This window comes from Pseudophryne corroboree, chromosome 7 (genome assembly GCF_028390025.1).
Source record: "Pseudophryne corroboree isolate aPseCor3 chromosome 7, aPseCor3.hap2, whole genome shotgun sequence".
NCBI lineage: Eukaryota > Metazoa > Chordata > Amphibia > Anura > Myobatrachidae > Pseudophryne > Pseudophryne corroboree.
The window spans coordinates 430,633,255-430,653,514 of NC_086450.1; the positions used below are offsets into that span (position 1 = coordinate 430,633,255).

General features: G+C 48.5%; 1 protein-coding gene across 1 annotated transcript in view; it reads right to left on the reverse strand.

The window, feature by feature from the left end:
- LOC134945523 (uncharacterized) overlaps positions 1-19,683 on the reverse strand; it is a 285,165-nt gene extending 265,482 nt beyond the window's left edge. Inside the window, exon 1 of the mRNA XM_063934865.1 lies at positions 19,283-19,683. Coding sequence (XP_063790935.1) covers positions 19,283-19,634 — 352 coding nt within the window. The 5' untranslated portion in view covers positions 19,635-19,683. The remainder of the gene's footprint in view (positions 1-19,282) is intronic.
- Between the last annotated feature and the right edge of the window lie 577 nt (positions 19,684-20,260).

Below are 20,260 nucleotides of genomic sequence, written 5' to 3' on the forward strand. Positions count from 1 at the left end.
AGTTATAAAGGGCAGGAATAGTAGAGACACGAGACAGGTCTGCTTTCCAAATTGTCATGTTTGTGGTCCCCAAGTGTCCTAACTGCTGTAGATCTCCCAACGTGAGGTGCTACCGGCTTTATAACCAGTAGAGAGATGTCAAACACTTCCTGCCATCAGACTGCAATCCTGGGCCCTGAGGGGGCTCTCTCAGAGTAGTGCTTAAAATTCTGTATTTATGAGAGACGTTTGTGAACTCTGGTTCCTGAAGGCATACCAAGAGGAGCTGTTTCTCATTAGTAATGGGAACGGCGCAGAGTAGTCTCCCTGTAGACTACTGAAAGCTGCTGCAAAATGAGAAGTTGATTGACTCCGCTGCCCACTTATAACATCCCCCGGGGGGATCTCAAGCTGATCCCGAGTCTCGTACACCTTTAGCGCCTGATTCTCAGTTGGATGCAGCCACGTAAATGGCCGCAAATTTAATATTTAGCAAACTGTGCGTGCGCAGATTTTTTTTCCCTTTCAATTACAAATTTTAATTACAAAAACACAACAAACCGTCCAAAGTACAACTTTGACACTTCACTGCATAAAAAGTGCATACATTTCCAAGTCCGAAAAAATGGAGTATAATTAATAAAGGTCGATTAACCCCCCCCCCCCCCCCCTCCTCCCCCTTCCATTGCAAATCAATATAAATGATCCTTAATCGATGTTAGGTTTCAGGAGCCACAGCACACATTTACTAAGAGATGATTATTTTGTAAATATTCGGAAATGTGTGTTTTAGCGCTGGAAACACAACATCGATTTAGATCAATTTTCATCTATTTGAAAACGATTTTTTATTTTTTTTTAAATCGCTAAAAATTTACACTTGGTAAATATACTCCACAGAGGCAAGAGAAAAAGATCTCCATAGCATTAGAACTAACCATAGAAATCTAGGCTGCAAATAGAATCAAAGAAATATGACATATAAACAGGGACAGGTGATAATGTCCAAGCGCATACAGAAAGCAAACTCAGCAGAATTAAGGCGGACAGACATCATTATATGTAAAATCTACGGACAGGAATTCACCCCTTAGCCATGATAACCTTCCATCCACTGCCCTTACGCAAGGGTCTTCCATATTCGCAATTTTTGCGGGGCCGGCGTATTTAGTTGGACCCAGGGGAGGCAGAGCTAGCTATTGATAAGTTTGTAAAAACAGGATATCCACTGAAAGAATTACAGAACACCAAAACTAAGGTACTAAAAAGAACTAGGGAACCTCTACTTCATGATGATTATTATTATTATTATTATTATTATTATTACATTTTATTTATAGGGTGCCACAAGTGTTTCGCAGTGCCGTACAAAGGACAGTACAGGGAGACAAAACTTAGCATAACAGTAAATAAATAACAAAAATAGAGTGCCGGTAACAAAGAGCACCATAATTCTCAAAACATAATACTGCTTAGATGTAAGTAGCGAGGGAGTAATCACTGTACTACTTGGGGCTAGCGGCCATAGAGAGAGAGAGGAGCCTTTACCAGTAGGAGAAAAAGCAGGTAAAGATGGTCGCTGAGTGAAATGTGTCGAGAAGAGGGCTTAGACAACAAGAGGAAAGAGGGCCCTGCGCTGAAGAGCCAACAATCTAGTTGGGAGGGGCGACAGACAGATGACATGAGGTGCAAGCAAGCAGGAGGAGGCCTGATGGCGGTATGCAAGCAAAGCAGAGATGTTCAAGGCATGGGACAGGGGGATGGAGGAGCAGCCTAAGGACTAGGTTATGCATCGGAGGGGTACGCTTTGATAAATAGCTGGGTTTTCAGTGCCCGTTTGAAGCTTTGCAAGGTTGGGGAGAGTCTAATGTAGATGGGGACCGCGTTCCACTGAAGGGGTGCAGCACAGGCAAAATCCTGAACTCGTGCATGGGAAGCAGTGACCAAGGCAGAGGAGAGGCGACGGTCATCAGCCGACCGCAGTGGGCGGGAGGGAGTATGAAGGGAGAGGAGGTTGGAGATGTAGGGAGCAGTGGAATTAGAGATGGCCTTATATGTGAGGGTGAGGAGTTTGAAGGGGATTCCGTAGGGGAATGGGAGCCAGTGTAGATTATGTCGAAGGGGAGTGGCAGAAGTGGAGCGGCGGGAGAGGAAGATGAGCCTAGCTGCAGAGTTAAGGACAGATTGGAGGGGAGCGAGGTGGGAGCAAGTGAGGCCAGTGAGGAGAACATTGCAGTAGTCGAGTCGTGAGATGACCAGTGAGTGGATGATAAGTTTAGTTGCACTCTGGGAGAGAAATGGCCTGATGCGAGCAATGTTGCGTAGCTGGAACCGACAAGATTGCGCAGGAGCTTGGATGTAGGGTGCAAAGGAGAGGGAGGAGTCAAGAGTGACGGCCAGGCAGCGGAGTTGGGGAACGGGGGAGATGATAGTGTTGTCAACAGTGATAGAGATATTTGTAGGGGGTGTTGCTCTGGCTGGGGGAAAGATAATGAGTTCAGTTTTGTTCATGTTGATACCGCAAATCTACAGAAAATTGTATCTAAAGTTCCATGGGTTAACAAATACACAGTGGATACAGATTATGCCACAAAGCATGTCAAAAGTTTATGGCCTATGGTGGACAGTACAGATAGGGATTTACCAGCTTTATTAAATACTTCTGTACTCCCTAGTTATACTAGTGGAAAGAATATAGCTGATCGAGTTGTTAAATTGGATATTACTCAGCTAAGAAACAACAAGTACATTTTGTAAGACACAAGTTGGGATGCTTTAGATGTTTGGGCTGTGTTACATGTAATACCTTGATGACTGGGTCCCGTTTAGTCACCTCCACACTGGTAATTGTTTAAGATACAGCAGTGGTTCTCAAACTCGGTCCTCATTACCCCACACAGTGCATGTTTTGCAGGTTACCCAGCAGGTGCACAGGTGTATTAATTACTCACTGACACATTTTAAAAGGTCCACAGGTGGAGCTAATTATTTCACTTGCGATTCTGTGAGACCTGCAAAACATGCACCGTGTGGGGTCCTGAGGACCGAGTTTGAGAACCTGTGAGATACAGCATAGAGTTACCTGTACTACCACTCACGTGATGTATATGCTTAAATGCCCCTGTGGGCTTGTCTATATTGGCAAAACTCAGAGGCAATTCTGTGAAATGATGGCACTCCACCGTAGTGCCATCAAGCAGGCATTTGAAAAAGGCAGTAGTGACCAAACGGTGGCCCGCCATTGTCTTCAGGCACGGCATACTATAGAGTATGCGTGCTATCATCATAGATCATGTACCCCCTTCTCTTGGGGGGAGGGGGGTTATAGAAACAGGACACTCCTACAGCGTGAAAGCAGGTGGATTTGTACATTAAGGGGGTCATTCTGAGTTGATTGCACGTAGCAACTTTTTGCTGCTCGTGCGATCAACTAGACGCCGCCTATGAGAGAGTGTATTTCTGCATAGCAGGGATGCGATCGCTTGTGCAGCCCTGCTATGCTACAAAAAGTTTTGTGTAAAAAAAGACTAGCCCTGCAGTTACTTACCCTGTGCGATGAATACAGCGATGAAGGTCCCGAAATTGACGTCAGACATCCTCCCTCCAAACGCCTTGACATGCCTGCATTCGGATCTTCAAGCCTAGAAAACGGTGAGTAGACGCCCCGATCCGCCTCCCGCCTGTCAATCTTCTTGCGATCCGCACTGTGACCGCTTTCTTCGTTACCAGCGTCGTTGCCCAGCGACTGCCGTCGCTGAGCAATGACACGCCTGCGCATTGCGTCCACCGCGCTATGTGTTTCTTTGGGGTTTTTTTTTGCTTATAATGTCTAATATTGTTCTAATACCTTGTTCAGGTCTAATATAATACTGCTGATAATATTATTCAGCTCCTTAATTTTTTTTTTATATATGTCTTATGGTAAAGGATTTATACATTTACCACTTAAGATATGTTTACTTTTGTTTTGTTGTAGCGTCTCCTAGCAACAGGCGTTGTGCCTTTACTGTGAGCCGCTTGTCCGGCGCCGTCACTTGACGTCAGAGTCCGCAGTTCCTGAGTTGTGAACACGGGCCAGGCGCGTGTGGCAGCGTGGTACATGTGAGCGTTATTAACAATGTAATTACTTCTGTGGGGGCTATATATACCTACTGTGTTGTTGATTGTATGTGAACACTTGTCCCTGACGACGGGGTTTATCCCTGAAATGCCGTTGGATTAAATAAAGGATATTTTTACTTTCTCAGTCAGTCTGTTGGAGTGCCGCTATCTTCGCACACTATATATATATATATATATATATGTATATAAAACCACAGCACTCACCACCCCAGAAGTGTGGTACACAGCTGCACTTACCACTCATAGGGTGGGATGAATGTAGCCCATGACCACATCATTCTAATACATACAAACAGAAAACCCAGCACTCACCAAAGTAAGTGCAGCTGTGTACCCCGCTTCTGGGGTGGCGAGTGTTACGTGCACCCCACCCTATGAGTGGTTAGTGCATTGCTGTACCCCACTTCTGGGGTGGTGAGTGCTGTGGTTTTCTATTTGTGTATATGACGGGGTTAATCTATAGTTAACTCTTATTAACCGTGGCCACTAGCTTTCTCATGCACCCCTGTGTGGACTCTATTATCCTGAACCTGTCTCAGCTGTTCCTTAGCAATCTATCTAAGCCAGTGTCAGGTGACGAGTGTACCTTTAAAAGCCATAAAGTGTGTGGCAGGTGCACATTAAATCTAGCAGGCAGATGATGTGTGTAACAGCAGTGAAGTAAGACTCTGGGCCAGATGCATCATCGCTTGGAAAGTGATAAAATGGAGAGTGAAAAAGTATCAGCCAATCAGCTCCTAACTGACATTTTTCAAACACAGCCTGTGACATGGCAGTTAGGACCTGATTGGCTGGTACTTTTTCACTCTCCATTTTATCACTTTCCAAGCGATGATGCATCTAGCCCTCTGTGATAGTGTAGGACCTGCATGAAGGTGGGGTACCTTGGCGACCGGTTTGCAGGCTTCCGTGCATTGGCCAATCCACTAACTAAACACCCATCATTTATTTATTGAAGTGTTGAAGATAAAACCCCTTTTCCACTAGCTAAATTTACCTGTGTTTTTGCACGGGGCGCGCATCAACACAGGTTTTTAGTAAGTAGAAACGGCTCTACACGGTTTGAGTGACCCTGGAATCCTACCTGGGTTGAACACGATAATGACCCGGGTAATTGTGCAGTGGAAACGGTCATTACCCGTGTTTTCAGACCCGAGTAACATCAATAGCTTTTACAGAACTTACCCGGGTAAAGTGGAAACAGATCCTACCCGAGAATATCCCGTGTTGAAGTGCAGTGGAAACGGCGCAGCCGACACGGGTTGTAGCCGGGTTAAACATCTTGGATCGGGGTCGGTACTCAGGTGGAAAAGGGTAAGTAAGCTTACTTTGGTGAGTGCTGGGTTTTCTGTTTATATATATATATATATATATATATATATATATAAAAATAATATGCAGAGAATCCGGCACTCAATTGAAAAGCCAAGCAGGTACGTGCCCCGGTGCCCTCCAAATTCATAAATGGAACTCCCAGTTCATTTATAAATTAAGTCAGTGGAGAGCTGCCTGTGTGTGTGTGTGTGTGTGTGTGTGTGTGTGTGTGTATATATATATATATATATAGATATATATAGATATATATATATTTTATATATACACACACACACACACACACACACACACACACAGGTATATATATATATTTATTTCAACTGCTGCTCACCTCTACAGCTTTTCATACTGTCAGGGTCCCCATCGATGATCTTCTCAACAGGCAAGGGGGGGGGGGGGACAGGAAGAGACACGGGAGACACTGACTTATCCAGCCGCTGAGTTCTGCTGAATGCCTTGGCGGCCTTACTCAGCTCTTCTGGCTGCTTCGGCCGCACTCTAGCAGCCAGTGTCTCGTGAGATTTTGCGGCATAATCCTGCCAGTCTCTGACTGCAGTGGAGCTCCGCCGGGGCCGCTGCCAGGAAACAGCTGAGCCGCCGAAAAGGGAAAAACCGGAGACAGCTAAATACTGTACTCCAGTTTTATTTTAGTAGCAGTAAGGAGTCTGAGGGACAATATGTGGGGACCCTGGGACGACTGCCCTTGTCGCCCATGCTATAATCCAGCCCTGACCATAGGTGCAGGGGATGTGGCTGCTACAGAGCCCGGACTACCTCCAGTGCCCGCAGCACCTCCTGCATCCTGTCAAGCCTGCGCAGCAGTAAGAAATGCACTGTCTGCAAGTCACATTGTGGCGGACCGCTGCGGCGAGGACTTCCCATGCTGGTGCCAGAGATGGCCATAGAACATAGATATTTTGAAATCATTGATGGTGTATGCCTAGGCTTACCATACCATCCCATTAAACCAGGATGCTCATGGATTACACAGGTTCTGTGGCTGATTAAAATCAGGTGAAAGGCAGATTTGAAGTCAGCCAGCCACAGAACCTGTGTAATTCTTATTTTTCCACCATGTTGAATGTTTTTGCCATCAATGGGGGAGAATAAGATAGTTTCCCGCCATCGATGGTATATGTAAGCCCGAAGGTGGGGGTTTTCTGTTTATGGAGGGCTGCTGCACAGATTTCCTAGATCAGACATTCCTAACCTCGGTCCTCAAGCCACACAAAGGATGGCCATCGACCATCGACCATCGATGATCTATGACCAATGTAGAAGTTTTTTCTATGGATGGGGGGGAAACCAGATGGTTCCCCGCCATCGACGATGCACAACGCATTATCAGTCACAAAGCTCTTCACAGAACACTCAAAAGATTCTTCACACAATTTCATACCTCCCAATATTCTGAGTCTTGTAGGCGGGACTCCTTGCATGGCAAAGCCGTGCGGTGCCAAAAAGGGTGTGGCTTAATGGAAAGGGCGTGGCTTCATGTGGATGATGCGATCACGAGCCACGCTGCCAATTTTCATCACAGTGGGGCGCTCTGTGAGCAGCTGGCCATGCCCCCAGTCCCTCTGGCTCACTGGAATAGACGCTGTGCGCATGCGCTGCAATTCCCCGCTGCTGTGCTCTGAACTGAGCAGAGCAGGGAGTGATCAGGAGCCTCCCAACTGCCCCCCCCCCACACCGTGGGAGACTGCGGCCTGCCGGAGGGACTGCGGAACAGACCCCAAAAAATGGGACTGTCCCACGAAAATCGGGACAGTTGGGTGGTATGCAATTTAATACTTTTGGCTGCAAGTTCACTTAAGTACTTTGCAGTATGACTATGGCCTGATGTGTCAATACTCTCTACTAAGTACTCATAGTCATCTGAAGTAACCGGCTCATAATTGGCTCATTATGCACGTTGATCCAGCCATCAATCGCCATACACACTGTCTTGCCTTTCAACTTTTGCTTGTTTTCTTCTTGAACAGACCGACACACCTCATCTAGCAACTTTCCACCTACTTCATTGCGGTTGGGTGGCTTGTATCCTGGGCGAAGCATCTGCACAAACGTAATCATCTCTGGGTGTTGAACACATTGAAATGGTGAATTTGTTGCATAGCTGTACCAAGCACATTGCAGGTCTAGAGCTTCTTTTTCTGATTTGCTAGTTTTGACTACAAAGTTTCCAAGTGTTGTTACTTTTCAGTGATCGCGCCAAGCAAAAAAAATAGTGAGTCCCAGGAACTCATTACGTTAAAAAATTGGGGTCCTATTCCACTGTTTCTGGGTCCCATCACATATTATGGGGGGAGAGGCAGGGAGAAGCTGGTTAGAGCTGGAGGTAGAGGGAAGGAGAAGTTAGGGTAGAGTTGGGGGTAAGGGCAGGCAGTGCTGGGGGTAAATGCAGACAGCAGTTAGGATAGTGCTGAGGGGCAAGGAAGGGGCTAGGGTCAGGCAGTGCTGTGGGTAGTGAGGGGTTAAGGGTAGATAGCTGGGGTATTACTGGGTGGGCAAGGAGGTGGTTAGGGGCAGGCAGTATTAGGGGTAAGGAGGAGGCAAGGGTCGAAAGCAGCTGGGGCAGGACTGGGGGACAAGGAAGGGTTTAGGGGCAGGCAGTACTGGGATTAGGGAAGAGGAAAGGTTAGATAGTACTGGGGGCAAGGAGGGGGTTGGGGCAGACAGTACTGGGGGTAAGGAGAAGGAAAGGGTGTAATAACACTAGGAACATGCTGCAATCCTAGCTCACCACTGTCACTACAGCCAAACACTGCACCCTTACTAGAGACACACATTGTAATCACTGCACCCCCAGTACAGCCACACACTGCAATATCTGCTATCGTGACACTACAGCCACACACTGCCTTCTCTGTACTTTCTCTGCTCTGCTCTTTTTGTAACCATGTCCTGCCTGCAGTGGCCTGTCACCTTGCGGATGGCCGCCTCCGGTGGTTCTAGCTTCTGTTGGGGGTCCCCCAGAGGCAAATTTAGGGTTTAGGCCACCCCTACGCATAACGTTATTGTCCTCCCCCCGCCAATAATTATAATTGTGTTGCCTCCAGTAATATAACAAGATCATTTAGTATGTGGCCCACTACTTAAATACATCCTTTATATATGCAGTATTTAAATTTCAATAAAGGATAAAATCTAATAAGGACTGCCAGTGTCATCAGATTGAAACAGAGAATTTGATGGCAGATAGAGAACCACTTAGCCCATCAGCCAAGTAACCTACCGGTATATTTTTGGTGTGAGAGGAAACCCACACAAGTAGGGGGAGAATATACAAAGTACACACAGTTAGGGCATTGGTGGGAATTGAACCCAGGACCTCTGTGCTGTAAGGCAGTAATGCTAACCATTACACCATCCATAAGCCTTCATCTGTGACTCCCATGCCAATTTTGCGAGTACTGCAGTTCAGCATACCTAAGAGCATGCGTGGGCAAATATTTCAGCTGAGGGAACATTTGGCAGGTATTCGTGAACGGTTAAGAGACTCAAATGATGGCTTGGACATAAATGCCAGGATACTGAATAAAGAGACAATTCCCCCTCCTATGATTATCAATGTATCAATGTTTTTATCACATATTGATCTGGATAAAAACATTAAAATGTTTACACTCATAGAAGGAGAAATTTTCTCTTTATTCAATCCCTGAGTTAGATTCATGTTTCCTCATTATACTACTTGCCAAAAAGGTGGATTTACAGCTTTTCCCCATACATACTCTGCCGTCTCTGCACGTGGTTGCTGGCTGCCCAGCTTGGCTCCACCCCTTCCCCCCCAACAGAGTGCCGTGTGTTCAGCTGTTTGACTCCCGGCAGCACAGGCTATCAAGATCTGTAGTTTATGTGCAATCACTGCGGAGCCCACAATCAGAATTTGCCCAGCCCTGCTATAGAGCCACCCATCAGTGACATGTATCAGCAGGCTTAGCTGCCTCTGTCTGATACAATACTGTCACAGCTCAGGCTCCGCTGGTCGGTCCGAATCAGGTCGGTCCGAATCAGATGCCTCAGAGTGTGAACAGGCGGTCTGCAATGAGGTAGGCGGCTCAGATGGCTCTTCGCCGGTAACACACAGTAGTGCGGTATGTGGAGAACTGCGGGGCAGCGCCGAGACCACTGGAATCTGGATTTCAGCAGCTTGCCGCAGGAGGAAATAGGGGTGGGCGGATGGCCGCTGGAGGAAATAGGGGTGGGCAAATGGAGGCAGAACGCTTTAAGCCCTGAGCGCAGCTCCCTGCTGACAGCATATGTACTTTTTTCACAATTGGTGGGTGTGACCGGACGGTCCCGTACGAAAGCCCTCACCGCTTTCGCGTCCCGTCCCCAGTACACAGAATGGATGTTTAGGTCACACGGGACCTGGCCACATAGGGGATTCCCGCTTACCGTCAGTAACCGCCTGTTACTGACTCCACCCACTGCGCCGTGGGCGGGTTTATGCTGCCACCACAAAACTCCTAACCTGCCGTGGTGTTTGGAACCACGGTTCTGCTCTGTATGTGCCGATGCGCCACTTTACCACACCTGTGTGGTGTTGACGAATCCTCACTAGTCGCTTGACTAGGCCTCTACCGATAGCTGGCGGAAGGTGAAACTTGGAGACGCTGGTTCACCCTGGACAGCCGGTGAACGGGGCTAGGTGTCGTATAGCCCTGTAGGTCACAAGATGAAGCAGACTTCTTGAGGCGGATGATGTTTAATGCCAACAAATAGTTCTGAAAAGAACTCAGCAATACAGCAAGATGTTACAGCAGAATGAAACTGGTATAATACACTTTTCATGGGGGAACTGCCCTCCTTTTATCCTACTCCAATACACAATACCACAGGGGGTAAGTCCGCCCTGTGGTTTACAACCAATCAATGTTTACCCATGGGCTGTGCATGCCTTGGTCACACGTACAGCTACAATTGTCCTCTATGGACAGTGGGGAGTGGTCACTCTCCTCTGACCGTCCCATCCGGGAGGATCAGGATACGCCCGTTAGTCTAGGTTGGGGTAAGTTTTCCCGCCTAAACTGACTTCCAGAGACCTGCCCGGGACCTAGACCACTGTCTGCGGCCTGGATTCGGGCTCCAGAGCTGGGCAGTCTAGATCCCCCGATCAGGTTTTCCTGGCCATTACGGGTGATCCCTATGGAGCTCCAGTAAACCACTCAGCTTGTTTCAAATCTGAGCTTCTCCTATCTCTTCCAATGCCACTTTCAAGTTTGAGGCTGGAAGAGAAAGCATTCCGTTTTTGGGGAAAAGGTCTGGGAGAATCCATCAGCCTGCACAGCCATGGATTCCCCGCTCCTGGGACACACAACCAAGTAAGTACATTTTTACCTTAAAATACATTTAAAATACACTGTACACTTTTGTTAAATATATACTGAGCCTGTGCCGCTCCACATACCCAGGCACTGCAGTGCCTCACAACACAATATATTTTTATATTTACATTTAAAAACAATGTTTTGTTTTAAATACTGTGCCCAGCACTGGGCTCCCCTAGCCCTGCAGCCTGGCTGCTAGGGCTCTCTCTCAGTGCTGGAGGTATGGGGCTGGCTTCCCCCATCCTCCAGCCTGCCTGTAATGCCTACCACTGGGGTCCAGGGAGCTGGCTCTCCCTGTCCCCCCAGTGCGGCACTCACTTGGTGGCCTGGCCGCATGGTGCGGTGTACCCCCTTGATCTGAAGCCCGGCGGCCCAGGACGCTTGTCCCGGCCGCTGCGGCTTTGTGCTCCTTGCAGCGCTGAGGTGCCGGGAACTTAGCTCCCGGACCCCAGCACTCACCAGCCTGCTCACCCCCGCCGCTAGGGAGCCGGTCCCCCCTGAGCGGCGCACCCTGGTGCCCTCGCCGCGCAGGGACCCGGCTAGCCCGATCCCGTGTGCGGCGCTGAACTCTGTGGCCTCGCCGCAGCGTCCGGCGGTGATCCGGGCTGCGGTGCACCCCCCCCTGCCGCCCAGCAGCCCGGGACGTTCGTCCCGGCTGCCGCGGCTGGCCACCTCCGATGGGCTGAGGTGCCGAGAGCTCCCAGCGGCAGTACCTCTGAGCGTTGATCGCCCGGCTGCAGCGGCTCTTCCCTTCTCCCTAGCGCTGAGGTGCTGGGAGCAGAGCGGGAGAGGTCCGGGACCGCGGCACAAATTAAAAATAAGATTTTAAACCTACTGGTAAATCTTTTTCTCCTAGTCCGTAGAGGATGCTGGGGACTCCGTAAGGACCATGGGGTATAGACGGGCTCCGCAGGAGACATGGGCACTCTAAAGACTTTAGATGGGTGTGCACTGGCTCCTCCCTCTATGCCCCTCCTCCAGACCTCAGTTAAAGAACTGTGCCCAGAGGAGACGGACAGTACGAGGAAAGGATTTTTGTTAATCTAAGGGCAAGATACATACCAGCCCACACCATCCACACCGTACAACATGGAATATACGAACCAGTTAACAGCATGAAACAAAACAGCATCAGCCAGAGACTGATCAAACTGTAACATAACCCTTATGTAAGCAATAACTATATACAAGCCTTGCAGAATTTAGTCCGCACTGGGACGGGCGCCCATCATCCTCTACGGACTAGGAGAAAAGATTTACCGGTAGGTTTAAAATCTTATTTTCTCTTACGTCCTAGAGGATGCTGGGGACTCTGTAAGGACCATGTGGATTATACCAAAGCTCTAGAACGGGCGGGAGAGTGCGGATGACTCTGCAGCACCGATTGAGCAAACATGAGATCCTCCTCAGCCAAGGTATCAAACTTATAGAATTTAGCAAAAGTGTTTGAACCCGACCAAGTAGCTGCTCGGCAAAGTTGTAATGCCGAGACACCTCGGGCAGCCGCCCAAGAAGAGCCCACCTTCCTAGTGGAATGGGCCTTTACCGAATTTGGTAACGGCAATCCAGCCGTAGAATGAGCCTGCTGAATCGTGTTACAGATCCAGCGGGCAATAGTCTGCTTAGAAGCAGGAGCGCCAACCTTGTTGGCTGCATACAGGACAAACAGTGCCTCTGTTTTCCTAACCCGAGCCGTCCTGGCTACATAAACTTTTAAGGCCCTGACTACATCAAGAGACTTGGAATCCTCCAAGTCACCCATAGCCACAGGCACCACAATAGGTTGGTTCATATGAAACGATGAAACCACCTTAGGCAGAAATTGAGGACAAGTCCTCAACTCTGCTCTATCCACATGGAAAATCAGATAGGGGCTTTTGTGAGACAAAGCCGCCAATTCGGACACCCGCCTCGCAGATGCCAAGGCTAATAACATGACCACTTTCCAAGTGAGAAATTTTAACTCAACTGTTTGAAGAGGTTCAAACCAGTGTGACTTAAGGAACTGTAACACCACGTTAAGGTCCCATGGCGCCACTGGGGGCACCAAAGGAGGCTGGATGTGCAGCACTCCCTTTACAAAAGTCTGGACTTCTGGGAGAGAAGCCAATTCCTTCTGAAAGAATATTGATAGGGCTGAAATCTGCACCTTAATGGAGCCTAACTTTAGGCCCATATCCATTCCTGTCTGCAGAAAGTGGAGAAAGCGGCCCAGGTGGAAATCTTCCGTAGGAGCATTCTTGGCTTCACACCAAGATACATATTTCCTCCAGATACGGTGATAATGTTTCGCCGTCACCTCCTTCCTAGCTTTTATCAGCGTAGGGATGACTTCCCCCGGAATACCTTTCCTAGCTAGGATTTGGCGTTCAACCGCCCTGCCGTCAAACGTAACCGCGGTAAGTCTTGGAACACGCAGGGCCCCTGCTGCAACAGGTCCTCCCTGGGAGGAAGAGGCCACGGATCTTCTGTGAGCATTTCCTGAAGATCTGAATACCAGGCCCTTCGAGGCCAATCCGGAACAATGAGTATTGTCTGGACTCTTTTTCGTCTTATGATTCTCAGTATTTTTGAGATGAGCGGAAGAGGAGGGAACACATAGACCGACGGAAACACCCACGGTGTCACTAGGGCGTCTACCGCTACAGCCTGAGGGTCCCTTGACCTGGAACAATACCTCCGAAGTTTCTTGTTGAGGCGTGACGCCATCATGTCTATTTGAGGAAGCCCCCAACGAATTGTTATCTCTGCAAAAACTTCTTGATGCAGACCCCACTCTCCTGGATGGAGATCGTGTCTGCTGAGGAAGTCTGCTTCCCAGTTGTCCACTCCCGGAATGAAGACTGCTGACAGCGCTCTTACGTGATTTTCCGCCCAGCGAAGAATCCTGGTGGCTTCCGCCATTGCCACTCTGCTCCTTGTCCCGCCTTGGCGGTTTACATGAGCCACTGCTGTGACGTTGTCCGATTGAATCAGAACAGGTAGGTCGCAAAGAAGAGTCTCCGCTTGTCGTAGGCCGTTGTATATGGCCCTTAATTCCAGCACGTTGATGTGTAGACAAGCCTCCTGGCTTGACCACAGTCCCTGAAAATTTCTTCCTTGTGTGACTGCTCCCTGTCAAAGTCGAAAAATATAGCGACCTATGATGCCTTGTACTAACCCCAATGCACGTGCCTGCTGCTCGCGCACCGACTCCCCCGTGCGTACGCATCCCCTCAGGTTGCGTGGGGGACGCTCTGACGTCGCCTGCGCATGGAGATGGGTATTTACGGCGGTGTTTGTGTGCGACTAGCGAGCGACTCGATCGCTACATATTTAACCAATATAATGCGTTTTATAGTTAATATCCCCCTTCATAATGTCAGCAAGTATGGTAAGTTTAAAACCTCTTAGACAGAGAGATTCCTCTTTGCATGCTGGGAGGGCTCAGACAAAGGTTGGAGGGTAGTGTATGGTGTCCAGCTGTGGGGTATTGAAGAGGTGTTGTGTCTATGACAGTTGGGAGGGATTCGCATAGTTCCTGCTCATGGTTATGCACAGAAGTAGAACATAAGATTAATTGCATTCAGAATAAATTACACATAAATGCAGGGTGGGTGACTGGAATTCAGTCACCTCTTTCCCACAGACTGAAAACAAATAGCCTTATTTACACTAAGCTTTGAGATTCTATGAAGAGGGTTTACACCTTTGTTTATGAATAGGTCCAGGTTTCTCTCCAGAATAATGAGTGCTGAGATGTCATTGTCTCAACTGAAAGAGGTGACCGTGGGGTAAACAAAGCCCAGAGACAGAGTTTGTTTGGAAGATCCAAACAATAGGTTTCCACAATACAACCAGAGAGGAATTTAGAATACTAAAAAGTCCTAGCCAGCGCCCACTTCTTGAACTAACCAATGATCCCAGGTGCAGTACATGTCCCACCCCCTAACCAATGGAAAGAGGGCACAACAGTATCTATTGTAGTATGTCTTGAGCTAGTACATAAATATAGTTTGCAATAGGCTTGGGGACACAAGACTCTACTCTCCACAAGGTTTTCATCACTGATTAACTGAGGGCTGGATTTCCAGATTGCGCCTGCGATTCATTCCCATGTGTGTAAGTACTCTCTGTGACCAACTTATTCTCTGTATTTGCCATACTCTCTCTCTCTCTGTTATTGTTAAACTGTTGTATATTGTATATGTGTAGTTATTATGTTTAGATATTGATGTTAGCCTGTAGTGTATGAACTGTTTACTGTTTTCCCTTTTTTACATAGCTAGATATTGTTAGTAAAGGTGTTGGAACCTTAGCAAGGTATTGTGTGTTTATTACATTACTGAGGGTATTCGGAGCGTCTCAATCGCTCAAACAGCTTTTGTATTAACAAGGTTAAGCAGCGTTATATCGCTACAGTATTTCAATACAAGGTTTACAGTATAAGCGTATCCTTTCTGTGTGTTGCATACAAGGTTTACTGAATGTCATCCCGTGAATGTCTGCGCCGCTCGTGTTCCCCTCGTAGTCACGAGCGTCCGCTACGCTGGCAGCGTAGCATTACGGTAGTCGGCCGCCTATAGCGTGCTCGACACCAAGCGTTAAGCTGTGAGCGAGCGTGCCGCATGTGCATCTCGACCACGGCTAAGCGTCTGCTACGCTAAGTGTGTACCCTTACGGTACCCCATACGCCAATTGCGTACTGAGTCTCTTACCCACACATAGTGAATGTTATAAGATAATTAATTAGCTTTATCATCCCCATCCTCGGAGGCTCGCGTCCGTGGTTACCAGAACCCAGTCTTGAATGCCGAACCTGCGACCTTCTAGAAGGTGAGCACTCTGCAGCCACCACAGGAGAGACACCCTGGCCCTGGGGGACAGGCTTATTTTCTGATGTATTTGTAGATGGGACCCCGACCACTTGTCCAGAAGGTCCCACTGAAATGTCCTCGCATGGAACCTGCCGAAGGGGATGGCCTCGTAGGCCGCCACCATCTTTCCCAGTACTCGAGTGCGTTGATGAACTGACACTATTTTTGGCTTTAACAGGTCTCTGACCATGCTCTGGAGTTCCTGGGCTTTTTCCGTTGGGAGAAAAACCCTCTTCTTTTCCGTGTCCAGAATCATGCCTAAAAATGATAGCCGAGTCGTTGGAATCAACTGCGACTTTGGCAGATATAGGATCCAGCCGTGTTGCTGCAGCACTCTCAGGGAGAGTGACACGCTTTTCAGCAACTGATCTCTCGATCTCGCTTTTATCAGGAGATCGTCCAAGTATGGGATAATTGTGACTCCTTGCCTGCGGAGGAGCACCATCATTTCCGCCATTACCTTGGTGAAAATCCTCGGGGCCGTGGACAGCCCAAACGGCAACGTCTGAAACTGGTAATGACAGTCCTGTACAGCGAATCTCAGGTACGCCTGATGAGGAGGATAAATGGGGACATGAAGGTATGCATCCTTTATGTCTAGTGATACCATAAAATCCCCCCCTTCCAGGCTGGAGATCACTGCCCGGAGAGATTCCATCTTGAATTTGAACTTTTTTAGATACAGGTTTAGGGATTTTAGATTCAGAATGGGTCTGACCGAGCCATCCGGTTTCGGGACCACAAATAGGGTTGAATAGTACCCCTTCCCCTGTTGTATTAGAGGAACCTTGATAATCACTTGCTGTCGACACAGCTTTTGTATTGCAGCTAAAACTATTTCCCTCTCTGGGGGAGAAGCTGGCAAAGCCGACTTGAAAAATCGGCGAGGAGGCACTTCTTCGAATTCCAGTTTGTAGCCTTGGGATACAATTTCTATCGCCCAAGGATCCAAATCTGACAGAACCCAGATCTGGCTGAAGAGTCGAAGACGTGCCCCCACCGGCGCGGACTCCTGCAGTGGAGCCCCAGCGTCATGCGGTGGATTTTGTAGAAGCCGGGGAGGACTTCCGTTCCTGGGAACTAGCCGTAGCAGGCATTCTTTTCCCTCTACCCTTACCTCTGGCGAGGAAGGAAGAGCCCCGACCTCTTCTGGACTTATGCGACCGAAAGGACTGCATCTGATATTGAGGTGTTTTCTTTTGCTGTGGGGGAACATTAGGCAAAAAAGAAGATTTACCCGCGGTAGCTGTGGAAACCAGGTCCGCGAGGCCCTCCCCAAATATCACTTCACCATTGTAAGGCAAAGTTTCCATATGTCTCTTTGAATCGGCATCACCCGTCCATTGGCAGGTCTACAGGGCTCGCCTAGCAGAAATTGCCATGGCATTGGCTCTTGAACCCAACAGCCCAACGTCTCTCGCAGCATCTCTCATATATAACACTGCGTCTTTAATATGACCCAAGGTCAATAAAATGCTATCCTTATCTAGGGTGTCAATGTCAGATGAGAAGTTATCTGCCCATGCTGCTATTGCGCTACATACCCATGCCGACGCTACTGCCGGTCTGAGCAAGGCACCCGTATGTGTATAAATTGATTTTAAGGTAGTCACCTGTCTGAGATCAGCAGGATCCTTGAGGGCTGCCGTGTCTGGAGACGGTAGTGCCACCTTTTTGGACAAGCGCGTTAAAGCCTTGTCCACCCTGGGCGAGGATTCCCACCGTAACCTGTCCTGTGCGGGGAAAGGATACACCATAAGAATTCTCTTGGGAATCTGCAGTTTCTTCTCCTTAAACATGCATGCCCTCATGTCAGGCACTGAGGGGTCCTCTGTGATATGCAAAACATATTTTATTGCAATAATCATATAATGAATACTTTTGGCCACACTTGGGTGTAACCTCGCATCATCGTAGTCGACACTGGAGTCAGAATCCGTGTCGGTATCAGTGTCTGCTACCTGGGACAGGGGACATTTATGAGAGCCCGAAGGGCCTTGAGACACAGTCAAAGCCATGGATTGACTCCCTACTTTTTCTCTGGACTCTGCTTTGTCCAATCTTTTATGTAATAAAGACACATTTGCATTCAAAACATTCCACATATCCAACCAATCAGGTGTCGGCGTCGCAGACGGAGACACCACAATCATCTGCTCTACCTCCTCCTTAGACGAGCCTTCCGCTTCAGACATGTCGACACACACGTTCTGACACCCCCACACACACTGGGATATACAATTACGGGGACAGCCCCCCAATAAGGCCCTTTGGAGAGACAGAGAGAGAGTATCCCAGCACACACCCAGCGCCACTGGACACTGGAATAAAATCCCAGACTGTACAGCGCTCTTTATTAGAATAAATAATACACTCACTGCGCCAATTAAATGTGCCCCCCCCCCCACCCCATTTTTTTTGTCCTCTGTACTTGCTCAGCAGGGGAGAGTCCGGGGAGCAGCTTCTCTGCAGCTTGCTGTGGAGAAAAATGGCGCTGGTTAGTGCTGGAGGATCAAGCTCCGCCCCCTCAACGGCGGGCTTCGGTCCTGCTCAAATTCTTTATACTGGCGGGGGTTTTTCAATATACTGCCTCCGCAGTATCTAATATATTAGCCAGTGTCCCTTGAGGTTAATATTGCTGCCCAGGGCGCCCCCCCTGCGCCCTGCACCCGTACAGTGCCTTTTGTGTGTGTATGTGTGGGAGCAATGGCGCGCAGCGTTACCACTGCGCGGTACCTCAGTGAAGATCTGAAGTCTTCTGCCGCCTGTGAAGTCTTCTTTCTTCTTATACTCACCCGGCTTCTATCTTCCGGCTCTGTGAGGAGGACGGCGGCGCGGCTCCGGGACGAACAGCGAGGACGACACCTGTGTTCCGACCCTCTGGAGCTAATGGTGTCCAGTAACCTAAGAAGCCGAGCCTATCATTTAAGTAGGTCTGCTTCTCTCCCCTCAGTCCCACGATGCAGGGAGCCTGTTGCCAGCTGTGCTCCCCTGAAAATAAAAAACCATCAAAAAGTATTTTCAGAGAAACTCAGTAGAGCTCCCCTGCAGTGCATCCAGTCTCCTCTGGGCACAGGATCTAACTGAGGTCTGGAGGAGGGGCATAGAGGGAGGAGCCAGTGCACACCCATTCTAAAGTCTTTAGAGTGCCCATGTGTCCTGCGGAGCCCGTCTATACCCCATGGTCCTTACGGAGTCCCCAGCATCCTCTAGGACGTAGGAGAAAATACATTTTTTAAAACACACGGCGCTATGCACCCATTACATTTAAAATTGGCACCAAGCGCCCAGTGTCCCTGAATATGGCGCCGGGCACTGAGGGTTTACCCCTTCAGTGTCGTGGCCGCCATTGTCCACGTGGGCTGGGGGGTCTCTCCGGCCACAGTGGGTCGCTGGTGAAGCGCTCCACAGGGATTAGCTACATGTTTAATTATTGACGCCTCCCTTGCTCGGCTGCTCCCTCCTCCACTTTTATAGTCCACTGTGCAGTCGAGCAAGGGAGACGTCAGTTATTAAACCTGTAACCAACCCCAGTGCAGCGCGTCCCCAGGGACCCACCCATTTTGAAAAAGTGAGTCCCTGGTCCTTAATATTGGGTAAAATACGTGCTATAGCGCGTTTTTGCGATCACTGCTTTTGTGGCTTTTCGCTTACTTGCATGTCTGCTAGAAGGCCTTGGTGAAGAAAGTGGGCTGCGCATTTTCACATCAGAAGAGCAGGATGGTGCAGGGGTGGAAGTCGAATGATGAGACCTCATACCAACAGCAGCAACAGAGTCATTTTCATTTCCATGAGTAGTTGTACCTTCGCTTCTTGAATGAAGATTTCCATCATCAGAATCTGAATGTGAAGCACATTTTTTGTAATGGTCTTTCATTCTTGCTACAAGTCCTTGCATTACTTTACTGCATGTTTTACATTCTGCTTTACATCCAGATTTACCAGGGACAGTCTTTTTGTTGAAATATAACCAAATGGCATTCTGCTTCCTGCCAGAAGTAGCCATACGTACTAACAGCTTCTGTCTGACGAGGCTGAAGTTAGCTTCTTACTTCAGCCTCGTTTCTGTCTGCTTGTTCAGACTTCAAAAGTGAAAGTGAAACTGAAGGGCCATGAGAATCGGTTGTGTCTATGTTCCCTTCGTGATCAGGACCAGGAAGTGACAGCACGAGAGGGCAGAAGAGAACTTCCGCCCTTACAGCACGTTAATATTTTATCAATTCTCCGCTTGTTTGAGGTTATTTTGTTTCATCCATGCAGCACTGTACCCTTGCGCGCTCGCTTCGCTCGCCACGCAACGGGCCCGGTGTCTCGCTTCGGTCACCACAGGTTACTATTCCAAATAGTTGGTGACACAGACCCAGGAGCTTATGGGTAAGGTCCTCTCCACGAAGAGTAACTAGATGCTACCCATGAGAATGCCAAAAGTGAAAGTAAAGCTATGGGGAATCTCCTATACACCATCCATTATTCTCCCCAGCTGAGCTAAAAAACAAAACAAAAGGACTGCCCCCACCTACAGGTCTATCTCTAAGCAAAAGTTTTATTTTTTTAATGTTTTGATTTAAATCGTGCAACCCTGACACAACCACCTATTTATTTATATTTGAGTCAGGACACCGAGCTTAGCTC